The 20,130-nt window shown below is 40.1% G+C and overlaps 1 protein-coding gene across 1 annotated transcript; it reads right to left on the bottom strand.

Moving 5' to 3' along the window:
- Window positions 1-6,880: 6,880 nt before the first annotated feature.
- LOC101789165 (DNA polymerase delta subunit 3-like) lies at window positions 6,881-8,239 on the bottom strand. The gene is given in 3 exon segments (XM_063246655.1): window positions 6,881-6,947; window positions 7,478-7,818; window positions 7,820-8,239. Coding segments are annotated over 3 exon segments (828 nt in total).
- Window positions 8,240-20,130: the final 11,891 nt, after the last annotated feature.

Below are 20,130 nucleotides of genomic sequence, written 5' to 3'. Positions count from 1 at the left end.
TGGGAATTTTGCAGTATCTTTTATCATTAATTTCTAGTTTCATTGTGCTATGATCTGATAGAATGCAAGGGATAATTTCAACTCTTTTGCATTTATTTAAATATGTTCTGTGAGATAGGATATGGTCCATTTTAGACAATGTCCCATCTACTGCTGAGAAGAATGTGAATTCTGATGTTGTTGGATGGAACACTCTGTATATGTCTATCAAGTTCATTTCTTCACAGGGTGATTCTGTTCTGTTATTTCTTTGCTGATTTTCTGTTTGGTTGATCTGTCCCTTGGTGTCAATGGTGTGTTAAGGACTCCTTTATAATTGGGTTATTGTTAATTTGGTTTTTCATTTCTATTAATGCTTGCTTCATATAACTGGGTACTCTGGAATTTGGTGCATATATATTTAAGATTGTTATTTCTTCCTCTTGAAGTTTTCCTCTAAACAGTTTGTAATGACCTTCTTTATCTCTTCTGATCATTCTTGTTTTGAAGTTCACATTGTCTGCAAACATAACAGCTACTCAAGCTTTTTTTGGGGGGTGGGGTTCCTGTTGCATGAAGTATTGTTTTCCATCCTTTGACTTTCAGTCTGTGAGTGTCCTTCTGGGTTAGATGGGTTTTCTTGTTAACAGCATATGGTTGGATGTTATTTCTTGATCCATTCTGCCAGTCTGTTTCTTTTAATTGGTGCATTGAGACCATTTACATTAATGGTTATAATTGTTATATATTGGTTTATTGTTGATATGCTATCTTTCTGCTGTTGCTTCTTTATCTTTCCTTTCTGTTTGTCTGCTTTGCTTAGTGTTTTTTTCCTAAGTGTATCTAAATTGTCTTTCAGTATTCTTTGAAGGGTTGGCATGGTGATCTTGAAGTTCTTCAGCTGTTCTTTGTCATGGCCAGCTATTCTTTGTCATGGAAGTATTTTATTTCTCCATTGATTCTGAAGGACAGTTTCTCAGGGTACATCAGTCTAGGTTGGAAATCATTTTCCTTTAGGATCTGAAATACTTCACTCCATGCCCTTCTTGACTTTATTGTTTGTGTTGAGAAGTCTGCTGTGCTTCTGATAAGGTTTTCCTTTTCTGTTTTTTCTCTCTGACAGCTTTTAATATTCTATTCTTATGTTGGATTTCTGGGATGGTGATTATTATATATCTGGGTGTCGTTTTATTTTGGTTATGGCTATTTGCAGTTCTATATGCTTCACTGATCCTGATGTCAGTTTCCGATCTCATGTTTGGGAAATTTACAGCTATTACTTCTCTAAATATCCTCTTGACATCCTTTATGTTGTCTCCTTCTTTTTCATTTATCCCTATCAATCTTATGTTGTTTTTCTTTGCATCATCTTGTAGCTGTTGAATTTTTATTTCCTGATCCCTTGTTATTTTTTTTTTACAAATTTTTTTTCTTTTTCTCTTTTTATCAGTACTGGGGGTTAAACTCATGACTGCTTGCCTGTTGGGAGCCGTGGCCGAGCCCGGTCGCCTTACTTGGCGGACGTGAGGCCTGTAGGAAAGAGCAAAGCCTGAGCTAGATTACCCCTCCCATCGAGTGTGCTAAGATGGCGCTTATCTCCTGCTTCCTGCTTGGTAAACAACCCGCCCTGTAAGATCTCCTGCTTCCTGCTTGGTAAACAACCCGCCCTGTAAGATCTCCTGCTTCCTGCTTGGTAAACAACCCGCCCTGTAAGATCTCCTGCTTCACAACCCGCCCTGTAAGATAGTCTGCCTAGCAACAACTGAACCCTATAAAAGTGAGTGCCTCTCCCGCCAAGAAAAGAAGAAGAAGCAGAAGAAGCAGAAGAAGCACGCAAGGAGCCGCGGAGAGCGGACCGGTAGAGGCTTCGGGACAGACTGTAGGAAGAAGCACGCAAGGAGCCGCGGAGAGCGGACCGGTAGAGGCTTCGGGACAGACTGTAGGGAGAAGCACGCAAGGAGCCGCGGGGAGCGGACCAACAGAGGCTTCGGCCGGGAGGATTCCCGGGGCAGGCTGTACGGAGAAGGAAAATAAAAGATAAGGTTGTCCACTGCCAGACTTTGTTGTGTGTCCTTCCTGCCGGCCGGGAGTGACACCGACACTTGCCTGCAAGGCAGGTGCTTATGCTGCTGAGCTAAATCCCCAGCCCCGATTCCTTGTTATTTTTAAAAGATCTTTCCTTTCCTGTTCACTAGCTGCAATCTTGTCTTCGAGGTCTGAAATTGTATCTTCACTTTCACTGAGGCAGTTTTGACAATTTTCAATGGAATTTTTAGTTTCCTGTATAAATTTTTGCATCTGCTTTATGTATTCTGTTTGTTTCTTATATTGTTCATCCAGGGATTCTATCTTTTTGTTTAGTTCCTCCAATTTTTAAACTGTCTCTTCTTTAAATGTTTTCAGCATGTCTTTCATTTCTTTTATCATTTCTTCTTTTACCTGGGAGATTATTTTTAATTTGAATTCCTTTAAAGCTTCCCAGAGTTGCTTCTTTATTTCAGTTGGTATTATTTCAGATGTATGGCATATGTTTTCTTCTATGTACATAGCTCCTAAGGTTTCTTGGGATGGGCTAGAGGCTTGAGATTGTATTTTGGTGTTTTGTTTTGTCATTTTCCTGTATTTCCATGTTTCAAGTGTTATTCCAAGGCTTCCCCTGGGCCTGTTGGAAACCCTCTTTTTTTATTTAAAGAAAAGGAAACAAAAAAATACATGGAGATTAAAAAAAAGGTAGAAATAATACAAAATTACAGAAAAACAAATGGTAAGAAATTGCTGGTTGATAAGTTACATATTGTCATCTTAGAAATAGCTGTTCAGGTTATAGAATTAAAGTATTTAGAATGACATTCAAAAAGTGACACTACAAACAGTTCTGCTCAATGATCGAACAAAAACTCAGTAATATGTTTATCACTCCTACACATTTGTTTTACATCTCAAAGAGGGTAAGATTAAACATATCAAAACAGAACAAAACAGTTAAAAAAAACAATTTAAAGAAATACAGATTTCAAAGCAAGTCCACTGGAGATCTTCACTGTCTATCTAACTGTCTCTAGTTTCTTACAAATAGTTGCCCCCATCTTCACCCACTTTATATACTTATTGCATATTATAGAACTAATCAAATCATTACAGGATGATGAAGGCTTTTTAGGTCTTCAAGATCTAACATTAGGGAAGACAATAATAACCACCATTGTATCTCTCATTCTCTTTGTGATAGCTGTCCCCATCTCTACATATGCTGAAATTGAACTCAAGAGACCAGACCAATGTCATTCTAATCAGCGAACAATAGTATTGCTAGAATTTGTATCATAATGCTACAAAATTAGCCTCGGGTTTCTTAGTATCTCTTCTTCAGAGTATCTGTTCATTACATCTTGCATTATATAATCTGTTCCCCTAAATAATTAAAAAAAAACTCATGTGTGAATTTCTACATATATATATATCCTCTCTGTATTATAGGGAAAACCAAGTCATAGCAAGACAGCAAAACAAATTCCTAGAAAAACATGCAATGGATAAGACATATAAGACCACAATATAAATGATCTTCCATAGTTACTATGTTTTCTCTTGTTATTTTCAATAGATTTGTCCACAACACCGGCTTAATATAGTTAAACATAGTATTACCTATTTTTATAAAAACTCAACTTTGAAAGCATTGTAGGATTTGAGAGCTGTTAATAGTTAATACCAGTATGGATATCCTTTACATCTTGTCATCTTCAGAGTAGTTGCCTCTACTTTTAGGGTTGATACTAACAAGCATACCAAATTCAAATAAAATCAGCCAAGGCCAGCCCATAGTCTTATGATTCAGATTCAATTAAGATCAGTCATAGTAAGACAATGTAAGTATTACAGGATTTCAGTTTAAGTTAATAGGAAAGTAAGGATAGTTACCATGGTATAACCTGCTATTTTTGGGTCAAGATGTGTGTGCCCTCAAATCTGACATGAGTGGACAGACCAGAACAAATTAAATTCAAGCTAAATATGGTGATAAGACTACTGTGTCTTTTAAATCCTTATACACCATTAACAATGACCTCTGCCCTTTTTTAATAGTGTTTCAGAGCTGTCTATACTAAAGACTATAGCTTACCGTCTCTGCCTCATGTCTGCTATTCCACTTTTCTGCTATAACATGTCCACCTTATTCCCTCATTCCACTGTCTGCCCTGTCCATTGAGGCCTCTCTGCCACTGTTGCTGGAATCCTGGTATCCCTTCCTCTCTTTCTCTGTAATGTTCTTCAGCACTCTCTGTAGGGTTGGATTGGTGGCCACGAACTCCCACAGTTCCTCCTTGTCTTGGAAGCATCTTATTTCTCCATTAATTTTGAGAGAGAGTTTTGATGGGTATATGACCTTGGTTGCATATTATTTTCTTTCACGACTTGGAATATTTCTCCCCACTCCCTTCTTGACTTAAGAGTTTGTGTTGAAAGTCTGCTGTTATTTTGATAATTTTCCTGTTGTAGGTAATCTGCATCTTTTCTCTGGCTGCTTTTAATATTCTGTTCTTTTGGTGGATTTCTGGAATCTTGATTATTATATGTCTAGGCGTAGATCAGTTTTGGTTGTAGGTAGCTGGTGTTCTGTATACCTCTTTTATCTGGATATCATTTCTTTTTGCTATACATGGGAAATTTTGCTTAAATATATCTGTGAATATTCTTTGTATTTCATTTTTGGTTGCTCCTGCTTCCTCACTCACATTCTTTATTCTTAAGTTATGTATCTTTTTGTCATCTTCTAGCCTTTGAATTATTTCTTTCTGGTTCCTTGTTATTTTTAAGAGGCTTTTTCCTTCACGATCATATGCCATAAATCTCTCTTCAAGTTTCAGAAGGCTGTCTTTAGTTTCTGTCAAGGCACTTTGACAGTGTTCAATGGAGTTTTTGATTTCCTGGTAATCTCTTTGGATCTGTTTCATGTATTCTAAGTTATGTTTAAATTCTTCTTCAAAAGTTTCTCTTTCTTTTCTGATTTCCTCAGTTCTTCCATCTGTGTTCTCTTGGGTGGGGCTTGTCATTTCTTTAATTAATCTCTTTATATCTTGCCTCACTTGGATCAGGAGTACAGCTTTAAATTCATCTATGAGATCATGAAGGTATTTTTTAATTTTGGCTGATGCTGTGTCAAGTATTGGATGGTTACTGTGCTTCTTCTCTTCAGTGTTTACTTCTCCTGGGCTTATTTTCTCATGTTGGGCAGCTGGAGTTTTTTTTATTTTTATCTCTTGTCATGTTTCTCGATTCTTTCAGACTGGAATGTCCTGGGGGTCTCTGGCTCTCTCCATATTGCTTAGGGCCTTTCAGAAGCGTGCTGACTTGAGATTTTGCTGTCCTCCCCAATTTGCTGTTATCAGGGGTAGGCTGGGATGCAGGGGTGGTACAGGCTAGCCTCCAGCCTCTGTGCCAGTCAATCCGTAAATTAGGCTGTATTTTCTGGATGTCACTGAGTTGTGACTATTTTGTTGACCGGCGCAGCTCCCCAATGAGACAGGAAACGCTTCAGGTGGGTAACAGGAACTGCCAACTTTATTGTTGTGGGTTCTGGCTTATATATCTGACTGTAGCCAATCAGGCTGCCACGAGGGCTGCCACGAGGAGGAAGGGCTGGAATGAGACGCGGGCTCTGGCTAATATACTCAGCTGTGGTGAATACGAAGTGAGCACGGGGTGACTAATTTGGAGAGGGACGTAGCGCATTGCAGAAGCTGGCGTGGTCCTTAGTCCCGGGTGGGGTATGGTATGTTGAGCACCTGCGCCCAACATTTTGTATCTGCTTATTGGGCCCCAAGCAGAGGCTTGGTTTAGCCCCAGTAGCTCCTGCCAGTTCTCTCTGTACCAGAAGCAGCTGACTAATGTCACTGTGGCACAGGGTTCTGCTCAAATCCCAGCTGTTCTCTTCCAGACCTCTCTTGACAGGAACACCAGGACAGCAGGTCTGCCCAAATCCAAGATGTCTTCAACTAGTTCTCTGTATGACGCTGAAGCCAGCACGGCATCAGGCTCTGCTCAATTTCAAGATGTCCTCCACCAGACCTCCCTACAGGGCGACTCGGTGATGTCACCAAGCTGTAGGTTCTGTCCATCTCTAAGATGTCTGCCGCCCGACTCTCTGTGTTATTGATGTCCCCGTGGTGGCGGGCACTGCCCAGTTCCAAGATGTTCTCTGGCCAACCCCAGCAGCCGCGGGGTCCCCAGTACTCACCAGGGTTTGGTGCAGGTCCTCCTCTTGGGTCTACTGCACACCATGCCGCTTGCCCTCCCTGCACTTTTGGCACAGCGTGGAATGGTCAGAAATCTGCACAGTGTTCAGCTTCAGAGCTCCAGAGCCTTTCACAATCTCCTCTGGTGCAGCGGGGCAGTCCTGGCTGCTTCTCGGGGTCCCAGGTCTCAGTTTCCAGCAGTCACCAAAAGCCAGCACAGCTTTTCCTGTTGGGTCCATGGGTCAGTTTGCTGATTTAAAGGTGCGGGATTTGCAGCCTCCCGTTATCAGCCTTCACAGTCTCAGCACGACTTTAAATCCTCCAGCCGCGCTCTCTTGGTTAATAAGAATCATTATCCATTTGTCTGGCCCTCTCCATGTTGTCATATTCTAGCTTCTAATATGATTTCTCTGGAGAGACTCTCCGCCCGATCCCCTAGCAAGCTGCCATTTTTTTTCCAAGTCTGGAAACCCTCTTCTATGCTCTGAGCTTCTGGGATTCCGGCTGCCCAGTTCCCCTGACTGAGAGAGGGTCACTGTGGGTTGGGCAGGCAGGGCCAAGCCCTGCTGAGCTGGTCCAGTGTGCCAGGAACCCACAAAGTTCCCTGGCCTGTGGGAGCTATGATATTAAAATCCCTCCTGGGGATCGGGATGGTGCAGGGACACTCACACCAGGCCGTCCAGTCTCCAGAGTTCAGGGTGCAGGCAGGCAGGCCCAATTGCTTGGAGCTGGCTAAGCATGGCAGGAAACCAGAAAGTTGGTGCAGGCAGGCCCCAGCCCTGCTGGTTTTTTTTTTTTTTTTTTTTGGTTACATGTTTAATCACATCTTAAGCCAGCTACAGTGTAGAAAAAAACATCTTAGTCTTGGCTGTTAAGATTAGGATAGTATAATAATTTATAAATCATACATATTATTTGAAGTTATAGATGGTGAATTAAATGTAATCTATAATTTTGAAGACCTGACTGGGAAACTTAAAACCACTCAATAGTAGTGTACTTTACTTTCTTATATTTTCAATATTATTATTTCAAGTATCAATGCTTCCTAACTTTCCCATCAAAATATTGCAAACAGAATAGGAGTTAAATATGGTACAAATGACATAATTTTATTCCTGTTTATGGTTAAATAATATTCCATTTTCTGGATATTCCACATTTCCTTCCACTTGTCCACTCTAGATCTTTGTATTGTTTCTACTTCCTGAGCATTAGGAAAATTGATTCTGGGGATATAGCTCAGCAGCATAAGTTCCTGCCTGGTAAGCACAAGGTTCTGAGGTTCAATTCTCATAGCAGATTTCCCAGAAAAATTGATCATATTCACTTTTCTGGAGGCTTTGCTGCCAGTCAAAGATACATTTGTTACTTCTTTAGCCTCTGTGTTGGTTTCCTTGTTGGTATCTTGGGTTTCAGTAGCAGCTTTAGAAGCAAACATTCTCATAATTCCTTTGGGATGCTGGCAAATCTGTTTGGAGGGAGGTGGGCCATGACCATTGGTGGTGATTAGCACATTATTGCCTTGTGTCTCATTTGATGCCTGAAAATTTGACTGCTCAAACTTTCTGGAAGATGTGGATTCTGTAGGGATTCTGCAGGCCTGTAGCTGCACACTATATGGCACTAAACTTACCACAGTTCTGCAAGTTGCTTTTAAGGGTGTCATAGTTGGTATTGAACAGAGGCCCACTGTCCTTTAGCATAGCTTTCTGGATGCTGTATACATGGATGCTGGCAGTCACAGCTAGCTTGGACTTCACTGCTTCTAATTTATCTTCTCTTACTACTGCAACCTTGTGGCAAGAATGTCCATTTTGAATGAAACTGCCAGACACCAAATAGGTGACATGCAGTTGAGTTCCTGAATTTTCCTTCTGTTTCCTTTTAACATAATTATACAGCATCTGTTTGGCCTGGTTAACACGAACCCCTAATGTATAGCTCAGCCATTTGTAGGTCACGGTCTTGTTCTGGTCCGTAACAAACTTGCCCATATTTTCTAGATAAAGCTGGTCTGCCATGGTGGTGTAGCAATGGATGCCTCAAACTCTGAGCCCCTGTTTCAACCCTGGGAGACTATTTCTGATTTGAATTCTTTTATAGTTTCCCAGAGTTGTTTCTTTACTTAAGTAGTTACCATTTCAGAAATTTCAGGTGTATATTTTCTTCTGTGTCCATGTCTCCTTGGCTTGCTTGGGTTGGGCTGGAAATTTGAGATTGCATTTTGCTCTTTCCTGTATTTCTGGGTTTTGAGCGATGTTTCAAAACTTCCCCCATACACTGAGAATCACCTGGCCCTCTTTGGCTCCTGAGGCAAACAGCAGGCAACTGCTAGCCACTTGGAGTTTGCTGGGCACGGCCCAGTTTGACCCGTGGGGACTCCTGTGTGTCCTTCTGTGATTTGAGACATGGGGCGTGGTTTTACCACCTGGGAGCCATGTTCCAAGGCTTCCTTGTGTTCTGGGATTCAACCCAGACCTGTTCAGAGTCCAGGACTGAATTCAAGCCCTTGCCAGTTGTTTGGAGTTAGCTGGGCGTGACCCAGTTAGGCATGCTTGGACCTCCCATGTGTCCTCAGGTGATTTCAGACACAAGGAGTGGTCTTACCACCTGGGAGCAATGTTGCAAGGCTTCACTGAGTTCTGGGTTTCAACCCATACATGCTCAGGGTCTGGGACTGGATTCAGGCCTCTACCAGCTGCTTGGAGTTTGCTGGGCATGGCCCCACTGATGGTTTAGTAGGTTGCTTATTTAAGTTTGTGTGTGTGTGTGTGTGTGTGTGTGTGTGTGTGTGTGTGCACCAAACACAGCAGGTATTTTTCTTTTTATTTATTTTTATTTTAAAGAGAGTAAAACAAAATATAACAAAGAAGATCAGAAGAAATCAATGTAAATGACACAGGATTTCAAGGCAAGACAACAGAAGATCAACAGTGGCTACTATAATGTCTCTTATTTTCTTCTAACTAGTTGTTTATATCTTCACACACAATGAATTCCCACAAAACAAAACAGTATAGAATTGATCAAAACAGGATAATGAAAGCATTATAGGCATTCAAAACGAGACAATAGGAAAATCAACAATGGCTACTATAATGTCTCTTGTTCTTTTCAAAGTAGCTGTTCATACCTTCATATATGTTGAAATTAAATAATTCAAAACAGACTAAAACCACTCTAAACAAAGAATAAAAGCATTACTGGATTTCACAGTATGACAATAGGAAATCAGCAATAGGCACCATAATGTGTCTTTCTTGAAAGTAGTTGTTCTTTATATGTTCTAGACAAAATTCCTTTGTTGGGCTGGGGATTTAGCTCAGTGCATAAGCACCTGCCTTGCAAGTGCTCAGTCCATGAGTTTGATTCCCGGTACCCCACCCCTCAAAAAATCCTTTGTCTGGGGAATGATTGACTAAGACTTTCTCAGAATTCATAGGTTTCCTTTTTACTGTGTTGGAGATTTCTTTTGACATGCAGAAACTTTTTAAAAAGACAAAATCCCAGTTATTGATTATGGGAAGTATTTCCTGTGTAGTTTGATTTTTGTTAATTAATTCTTTGCCTACTCCTAATGTCTTCAAGATTTCTATCTATTTTGACTTTCAACAGATTTAATGATTTTTTAAAAATATTTAGATCTTTGATTCATGACTATCATCATGCACTAAAGTCAAAATGAATCAAAGATCTAAATAGTCATGCACTATCTAGTTTTAGTAGTCTAGTTTTTGGCATATGGAGAGCCAGTTTTCCCAGCATCATTTGTTAAAGAGGCTATCTTTCTTCCAGTGAACGTGTTTGAGACCTTTGTCAAAGATAAGATGGCTGGTTGTGTTTGTAGTTGTATCTTCTAATCTATTCCACTGATCTTTAGATCACTTTTTATTCCAGTATCATGCTGATTTTATTACAGTAGCTTTGTAGTATAATTTCAAGTCAGGGATTGTGATGCCTCCTGCCTTGCCTTTGTTGCTCAGAATTGCCTTTGCTATTCTAGGTCTTTTCTTGTTCCAGATGAATTTTAGGAGTGATTTCTCTAGATCTGTGAGGTATGCTAATGGTATTTTGATTGGAAGTGCATCACATCTGCATAACAATTTTGGGAGAATGGCCATTTTCACAATGTTTGTTCTTTTTATCCATGGACAAGGAATATCTTTTCATTCTCTGAGATCCTCTTCAATTTCTTATTCAGGGTAGTATAATTTTCCCTGAATAGACTTTTGCTTCTTTTGTTAGATTAGTTCCTAAGTATTTCATTTTTTGGATGCTGTTGTGAAGGGTGTGGCTTCTCTTATTTCCCTCTTAGTGAGTTTGTTGTTAGTGTATAGGAATGCTATTGATTTTTGAGTGTTGACTTTGTATCCAGCTACATTACTGAATTTGGTTATTGCATCTAGAAGTCTTTTAGTGAAGTTTTGTGGGCCTTCTATGTAGAGTATCATGTCATCTGCAAAAATGATAACTTCTTCTTTTCCTATCCTTATTCTTTTTGTTTTTCCCTCTTCTATAACTGCTCTGGCTAATTTTTCCAGCACTATATTTAATAGGAGTGGTGAAAATGGACATCCTTGTCTTCTTCCTGAGTTTGGATTGAAAGCCATCAGTTTTTTACCCTTTGGTATGATACTGGCTGTTGGTTTGACATAGATAGCTTTTATCATATTAAGGTAAAGACCATCTATTCTGATTTTCTGTAGAGTTCTTATCATGAATGAGTGTTGAACCTTAACAAAAGCTTTTTCTGCATCTATAGAAGTGACCATGTGATTCTTATTTTTGGCTCTATTGATATGATGGATTACATTTATTGATTTGCATATGTTGAACCATCCCTGCATTCCTGGGATGAATCCCACTTGGTCATACTGTATAATCTTCTTGATGATTTGCTGCATTCTGTTTGCCAATATTTTGTTGAGAATTTTTGCTTCTATGTTCATTAGGGAGATTGGCCTGTAGTTCTCTTTTTTGATTGGGTCTTTCTCAGGTTTTGGTATTAGCATAATATTTGCTTCCAGGAATGAGTTAGGGAGAATGGCTTCCCTTTAAATTTCATTGAAGAGTTTGAGAAATGCTGGAATTAAGTCTTCCTTCAATTTGTTGTAGAATTCCACAGTGAATCCCTCAGGACCTGGGCTTTTCTTTGTTTGTAAGGTTTTAATTACATTTTCAATGTCATTAATTGAAATTGGGTTATTCAGCAATTTTACATCTTCTTGATCCAGTTTTGCTCACTCAGGATTTTAGGAATCTTTTTATTTCTTCTGTGTTATTAAGCTATGAGAGTAGAGGTTTTCAAAATAGATATTGATGATCATCTGCATTTCCACAGAGTCTGTAGTGATTTCACTCTTTTCATTCCTTATTGCATAAATTTGAGTTTTTTCATTGCTTTTTAAAATAATGTTGGCTAGAGGGCTTCTCAATTATATTAATTCTTTCAAAGAACCAACTCTTTGATTCATTAATTCTTTGTATTGTTTTCTTAGTCTGTATTGCATTGATTTCTGCTCTGAAATTTATAATTTCCTCTCTTCTTTTGGCTTTGGGTTTGACTTGCTCTTTTTTTCCTAGATGTTTGAAGTGTAGCATCAGGTTGTTTATTTATGTTCATTCTGTTTTCCTGATGTGGGAGTTCACCACAATAAATTTTCCTCTGAGATATACTTTCATTGTTTCCCTCAGGTTCTTGTAGGTTGTGTTTGCATTTTCATTTGCTTGTAGATATTGTTTAATTTCTTTTTTAATCTCCTCCATGACCTACTGATTGATCAGGAGTGTATTATTCAGTTTACATTGTGTGTGGAATTTTTGTAGTTTCTTTTATCATTAATTTCTAGTTTCATGGCACCATGATCAGATAACATGCAAGGGATAATTTCAGTTCTTTTGTATTTACTTAAGCATGTTCTGTGGGCTCTCATATGGTTTATCTTAGAGAATGTTCCATGTGCAGCTGAGAAGAATTTATATTCTGATGTTGTTGGGTGGAATACTCTGTATCCTTCTACTAAGTCCATTTGTTCACAGGTGTGATTCAGTTCTATCATTCCTTTGATGATTTTCTGTCTAGTTGATCTGTCTCCTTGCGTCAATGGGATGTTAAAGTCTCTTGCTAAAATTGTGTTATTCTTTATTTGATATTTCATTTCTGGTAATATTTGCTCTCACATTTGATGTATATATATATTTAAGATTGTTATCTCTTCCTCTTGAAGTTTCCTGTAACTAGTATGTAGTGACCTTTTTTGTCTCTTTTAATCATTCTTTCTTTTAAGTTCATATTGTCTGCAAATGTTTGGGAAAATTTCAGCTATTACTTCTGTGAATAGTCTTTTGATGTTATTCTTTGCATCACCTTACAAATGTTGAATTGTTATTTCTTGATTCCCTGTTATCTTGCTCTATTTAGCTAAATATTTCACTTTTGAACTTGTCTATGAGGTCCTGAATATATCTCTTTATGTCCACTGGTGTTGTGTCTGATATTGCATGTTTGCTGTTCTCATTCTCCTTTGTATTTATCTGTCCTGGGTCAATGTTCTCAGGGTTGGGGCCTGGGGACTTTTTGTTGTTGCTTCCTCTTCCCATCTTTTTTGCTTCTTCCAGGAGGCCCCAGCTTCTTTCTTTGTTGGTTACAATTCTTCTGAAGTGCACTGGCTAGATGACCCTTCCCACTGCCATGTGCTAGTGAGTTGCAGACAGGGACAGTGTATGCTGGCCCCTCCCCTTCAGATAAGTCAAGCTGCTGTGGCCTGCACTGTATTACTATGTGCCGCTTCCCCTCCAGGTCAGTCAAACTGCTGTGGCCTGTACTGTATTACTTTGTGCCACCTCCCCTCCTAGTCAGTCAAACTTCTGAGGCTTCACTGGGTTAGTGTGGTTAGTGTGTGCCATCGCTGTAGGGACTTGATTTCAGATAACCTATTGGGTTTCAGCCAGGTCAATGACCCAGGCCTAGCTCACTCCACCAATCCCGTTTGGGAAGGGAACACTTGGCTGGTTACTGCTGCCCCTTGTACTTGCCAGTCCTGCCCTGTGCCAGAATGTCCTTCACCAGAGCCCCCCTATTTATGGAATGGCTCCACTCCCCTCACTCACCACAGGTCTATGTAGACACCCTGCCGACTCAGCTATCTGTTCAGCTCTCTGACTCCCAAACTCAATGTAACTGTGCCTCCAGTAAGTCGAAGCAGTGAGACCTAGGATGGCTTGGCAATTTGCAACGGGACCTTGGCAATTTGTGGCGGGACCTCGGATGGTCAGCAAATTGCCAATTTTTCCAGTTATATGGGGGCAGTGAGTAATATTTTGGGAATTCATTAAAGGGAAAAAATTGGAGGCATACATAGGTAAGTGATTGGGACATCTAGAAATTCTAGAACTTTATAAGAGTTGGAGGAGTCAGTACTTGACGTCACCAATTTTGTCTATGAGCATTGGCTGGGGCACTAAGGTAATAAATGATTGATTGCAAGCCTCGGATCATTTAATGATCACATATCTTTGGGAGCCAGTTGAGGGGGGCATTGTGAACAACGATCAGTTCAGGACTGTGTGAGATGGCACATGATGGACTATAAGGACTATTACTGAATTTTATGAAGGTCACTGGTTCTGCATGTGAACTATGATTTAGGGTATCCTATAGGAGGTTAGGTTTGTACTCCCCCTCCAGCGGCTCAATGTCTTATTCCTAAAACAGAGCAATGCAAATGTCTATTAAGAGTGTGTTGTCTATGTTAGGGATTATTTGAGGAGCAACATTCACAGCAGTTTTTGTCAAGCAGATTTAAAATTTAGTACATATAAAGCTGTGAGAGAAGAGGGTAAATTTAAGTTTCCATCTTTGACAAAAGTTTCCCAGAATATATGCTGAATTATACAGACGCTCAGTTTCTGCTCATGGGGCATAGTCACCCTTCAGCCAAAACACTCTGTAGGCTGTAGCTTCGAAGGACAAATGCTTACTTTAATTATATCATGCATAGAATACTATATGACTCACTAGTTAGGAAAAAGCACTTTGGAGCTAGGAATACCTGGGTTTGAATTTATCTTTCCCTCTAAGCTAGTGATATTGGGGGGTGGATATCTATCTATCTATCTATCTATCTATCTATCTATCTACAAATAGCTGAATCAGATACTAAATAGGAATAATAATAATAATGCCTAGTTCTCAGGTTGAGTATGAAAATTAAGTGAGATGCCTAAGAAAACATGGCTTTCACTTTGTAATAATAGCAACATTTATTGCTAATTGAGCAAATTCTAGGGACTGGGTAGCAGGGCATGAGTGCTTCAGAAGCACTATTTCATTTCTTTTAACAACTCTGTGGGATAGGTGTTTTCATATGAAGAAACTCAGACTAGAGTGACTGTTCCAGACTGCTCCTTCTAGTTAGGACATAGAAGGGCTGAAAATCAAATCCGTATTTATTTTATACCAAATCCTGTGAGTTTCCCCCATATCCCCTGCTTCGTGTTTATTATACTGAACTTTTCTGTAGTATCCAACACAGTGACCTGCCCTTTGCTACCCCCAGGAAGCATCCATGGGTGGCCAGAAAGTGGCTATGTGTACACTGTCTTTACAGCTTTCTTGGAGCTTCCAAAGTCCAGAGCCAGGCCCCATAGCGGAGACCACGGAATATCCTTCCAACACAACTTGCCTGTGCTAGCATCCTGGGTAAGTCCACAGATACCAGCCTGGCTTCAAGCTCCTGGGAAGGACTGAATCATCATTGGCAGAGCCTGAGGGCTGAAGCCCAGCATGAATATGCTAGACAATGAGGCCTCTTCTCAGTCACCCCTGCCCCTGACTGCAGAGAGATTTGGAAGCTTGTGTGACCATGAGGAGGGAGAGGACTCCAGGAGCAGGGATTTATTCAGTGTGGTGATATCCCTGAATTGTCCTTAGGGCCTCAGGACAGGGGCAGAAAATTCACAAGAAGTGGGAAATTCGAGCTTTGCTACCCTCCTCCCACTGAGATGGAGCCCGACATGACCAAAATAACCACATTTAGAGCCCTGTGGGTTTTAGTGGAGAGAGTGATCCTGCTGATGGAGAAGAGGAGGGATGTGGAGGGTCCAGCTCCATGGCCTGATAGAGAGGGGCAGGAGATTTTGCAGGCCACTTGAGGCCAAGGTGTGGAGAGAAGTAGCTGTTGGCAGTGGCGATGGGAGATGCAATCCCCCCTTCCCACCCCAGCACATTCAGTTGACCCCCTTCCCCAAACTCTCATTTTCCCCTATCTCTGGCAATCTGCTGATTGCCATCAAGATAAAGGAGACTTTATCCTGATGTAAGTGTGGAAAGATCCTTTTTCTCGAAACTTAGAGACTGGCAAGTAGTAGGGCAACCACTGTCTTTAGGGCCATTCCAGCTCTTCTTCCTAGTTGGAAGAGGTATGTGATTAGTTCTGGCTTCTCAAGTTAGAAGTGGTAGCACTGCCCTGGAGCCACATACCCCCTGTCATAGTACTGTAGCAGAAAACCAGGCTTCTTTCTCAGAGAGGAAGGCCACAAAAGAACCACATCCTGCTTTAAAGACCTTCCTGTGGATGCTGCCATTGGGGGAAGGCTTGCCAGAGTAGGAGCCCAGGGACGTGTGGTCATTGGGACAATATTAAACTTTTAAAAATTGATTTGATTTTTGTCATTTCATAATTTTATAATAAAATGTTAGGAAATGCAGGTTAGCAAATAGAAAAGGATACAAACTTACTTGTAATTACAGTGTTACCCAAAGTTAACCATCATTAATATTGAACTACATTTCCTTTCAGTTGTTTTTCCATTGCCTGTGCATATAAGTTGAGTATATGTATGGGGTTCTGAATATGCATGCATGCCATCTACATATATACATGTATATATATATATACACACATATGTACATATATGTGTGCATATATATCTCCAAGGCTTAAAAATGGAATCATACTATGTAGCTGCCTTCTTTTTCCTCCCCAGTGGTAGTGGAGATTGAATGCAGGACCTTCACACTGAATTATATCCCAAACCTTTTTCATTTTTTTGTTTTGAGACAAGGTCTGTCTAAGTTACTTGGGTTGGCCTCAAACTTGTAGTTCTGCTTCAGCCTTCAGAGTAGCTAGGATTACAGGCCTGCATCACCACACCTGGCTATCCCTTTTTTTATGCTGGGGATTGAATCCAGGGGCTTGCACATTCTAGGTAAATTACCACTTAGCTACATTTCCTTCTCCATGGTTATTGCTTTTTAACTTGGTAGTGTAACATAATTTTCTAGGCAGGAAATATTTTTCTTAACAAACATATGATATCTGTAATTTAATCAGTCCAGCATTTAAAAATTAATTGCCAAATAACAATTATGCATATTTATGGAGTACACTGTAAGTTTATACACACATAAAGAATGATTAAATCAAGCTGATTAACATATCACTGCGCATATTTACCCTTGCTTTTGTTTTTCAGTACTGGCGATGGAGCCCAGCACTTCATGCATACTAGGAATGTATTCTACCAATGAGATAAATCACCAGCCTAACATTTTTTATTTCAGCTTAAATATTTAAAATCTACTCTCTTAGCAATTTTGAAATATATGAAGTCCTCACATGTCATTAATGTTCCAAAATCACACCAACCCCAAAACACCTGAAACCTCACATAGTACCAAACCCTCTGTATAAAATCCTATCAAAAATGACATTTCAGTCACAATGAACAACACATACAATAGTGGTTTCATAAGATTGTATCACCAAGTGATGTTATTGCTATCTTAGTTCGTGCAAGTATACTTTATGATGTTTGCCCAATAGCAGAATTGCTTCATACATCTTAGAACATATCCCTGCTGTTAATGCATGATTGTATGATTTTTTGCTATACATATGTATGTATGATAAAGTTTAATTTAAAAACTAGCCACAGTAAGAATTAACAACAATAAACAATAATAAAATAGAAAAATATAACCATGTGCTTGTAATAAAAGTATGTGAATGTAAGCTCTTTCTTAAGAGAGATGTGGAATTTTGTATTTAATATTTTTGGGCAATAGTTGGTCATAGGTAACTGACACCAATGGGGACTACCATAAACACTACATTGTTATTAACTATAGTAACCTGCTAGGCAATACATCACAAAAACTTATTTTCTTCATCTAACAAACTTTGGATGCCTTGACCAACATCTCCCTAATCCTTCTCCAACCAATCCGCTATTGATATGCATTTAGGGTATTTCAGGTTTTCTCATGTGGTTAAAACTGTAAAATTCCTATAGTTAAATCTTTTTGTCTGAGTTACTGAAGCTATATATCTTAAATCAATGGTACAGGAGCAATAGTTGGTAAATGAATGAAAAATTGACAGTAGTCAATATGTGATAGTAGTCTTCATAAACCACTAAGCCACAGATTGCGGCCATAATGGTGTGGTCTTTCCCAACTCTGCAGATGACTGTTGCCCAACAAATGTGTGGGGTTTCTAGAATGGTTCTGGGCTCACAAAACATTTTCTCCATTCATCTTTTCTTTTACAACCACAAGTCTCCGGGCCTTCTCAAGACGAGAGGGAAATGACAGTCTGGTGACTATTAATAACTATTTAATAATGATTAATAATGGTTAATAATTATTTGTTAGATTCTTGTTTTTTTCATTAGATGTCAGGGAGCAGGATATAAACACAGATATCATGGAACCTACAAAAATGTTCCCAGGGTTTAAGAAGCAGCCAGTTGGTCCAACAAACAGTGGCTAAACCTGAAGAGAACAAAGAAGAAGCAACTGGAGGAATCATGTAGCACTTACTAGAGATGGAAATAGCCCAGAAGACATGGAAACAGGTAGAGGCTCAGTGGGACAAACAGGACACAAGTCAGCTACTGCAAGTAACTGGTAGAGAAATTATGGAACAGTTGTTGAGACTGGGGAAGTCAGCATCACTGGGGGAGCAGGGAAGAGCGGGTGGTTTAAAGCACAATCAGAGGATCACTAGAGCATGGTGATAAACACCTGCAGGTCCAGCATGCTAGGACGCTGAAGCAGGAGGGTTACAAATTTTAGCCCAGCCTGGGTAGTTTAACACCTTTTCGAGAACTTGTTTCAGTAGTTCAGTGGGAAGCCCTGGGTTCAGTCCTCAGTACTTCAAAAAGCAAAACCCCCAAAACAGAAGGATTGTGAAATTGTATGAAATAGAAAGAGGGGCTAGGAAATAGAGGAACCAGACAATAGCTCCCTGAGGTGTGAGGAATCAGATAAAATGGAAAAAGCAAAAATGCTCAAGAAGCTGGGTACGAGCCTGGAGGACAGCAACTGCCAGAGGAAATGAACAATAGTTCCTGGCTTCAGAGGATAATGTGAGCATATACAAAGAAATGTAAACAAAGGTATGAGGGAATAAGAAAGGGGAAATATGACTCTGAGAAGCAGTGGCAACCAAAGGGGGCAGGAAAAGTGTTCAGAGATCAGGGAAAGGACAGAGTCCATGAAACAGTGGCAAAGATGAAGGCAAAGGATGAAGAATGGCTTACAGTATGAGGGAATATATGGCTCAAGGACCAGTCACTACAGTTAGCGCATAGCCAGAGAGAACAGCAAAATGTGCTTGGCTCTGGGAGTCAGCCAAAAGTGCCAGGAAATAGCCAAATGAAATAAGGAGCAGGCAATTGAGCACTCACTATATATCTGGTTTGGGTGGCTGCCTGATCAACTAGAGAAGTAGACTAGAGAATGAGATGATTCACAAGGAATAGTGCAAATTACTAAAGAGTGTTAATGGCCAAAGGTCCCATATGGTAGTTGCTGGAGCTAAGGCAAATGAAGAAGCCAGGAAGACATAGGCACAGCCAGGATTCCCAGGAATGGGATGAGCATCATCTCCATTTGCCTGTAACTGAGGGCTCATGGGACTTTCAGTGCTAAAACAGCTTTGCTGTGCAAACTGTAATGATTAGTTACCCTACCCATAAAAAGTCCAGAGGAACAAGGCTATCATCAGAGGTAATGAATATTGGATGCAGTGGAAGTACAAAATCCATTTATGACATATAACAAACAGAAACAGTATGCTTTAGTGACTAAAAGCCTAGGCTAAGGAGCCAGCCAGACTGGCATGACTAAGAAGCACGGTCCATGGATCAGATATGTAAAAATCACAGGATGACAAATTAGTGACATATGCAAGGAATTGTCCAAGGGGCCAAGGAAAAATCCAGAGCCCAGAGCAGCAGCTAGTCTGTATGAACCAGGAACAGTCAGGAAGAACTAGAAAAGTTTTTAGTAACCAGGGAACACCAAGATAAGCTGGAGATCCATCAGAAAAATTGTGCCAACCAGGCATGGTGGCAAATACCTGTACTCCTAGCACTTGGAGGCTGAGGCAGGAGGATCTCTGTGAGTTTGAGCCCAGCCTGGGCTACATAGTCAGTTCAAGGCCAGCCTGAACTACATAGTAAGATCTTGTATAAAAATTTTTTTGAAGAAAAATAGTGCCACAGAACAAGGATCTGCTAGAAAGACAGCATCTGAGGAACACACAGCTGTCAGACAAAACAGGAAACAGGAGGCATGGGCAGTTGGAGGGATCCAGGTGCAGCTAAAGAAAGTAATAAATAAGAGATCAGGGGACACCAAGACAAAAGACAGAGTCGAAAATAGAGGGCTGGTTTTAGTTGCATACACTTGTAATCCCAGCTTTAGAAGGCTGAGGTGGGAGGATTGTAAATTTGGACCTCGCCTGGCAATTTACAGGCTTAGTGAAAACCTGTCTTAAACCAAACAACAAATGTAAAAGAAAAAAGCACCTAGGATGTAGGTCAGAGTGAAGGTCATGAATTCAATCCCAGTGGCAAGAAGAAGGAGGAGAAGGTGAAGGAGGGGAGGAGTTGAAGAGGAGGA

Source organism: Cavia porcellus, unplaced genomic scaffold, assembly GCF_034190915.1.
Source record: "Cavia porcellus strain 051 isolate PalLab524CR breed Dunkin Hartley unplaced genomic scaffold, mCavPor4.1 scaffold_3, whole genome shotgun sequence".
Classification (NCBI taxonomy): Eukaryota; Metazoa; Chordata; class Mammalia; order Rodentia; family Caviidae; genus Cavia; species Cavia porcellus.
Note: the sequence above shows the minus strand (reverse complement) of the source record. Positions and strands in the feature narration are given on the sequence as shown.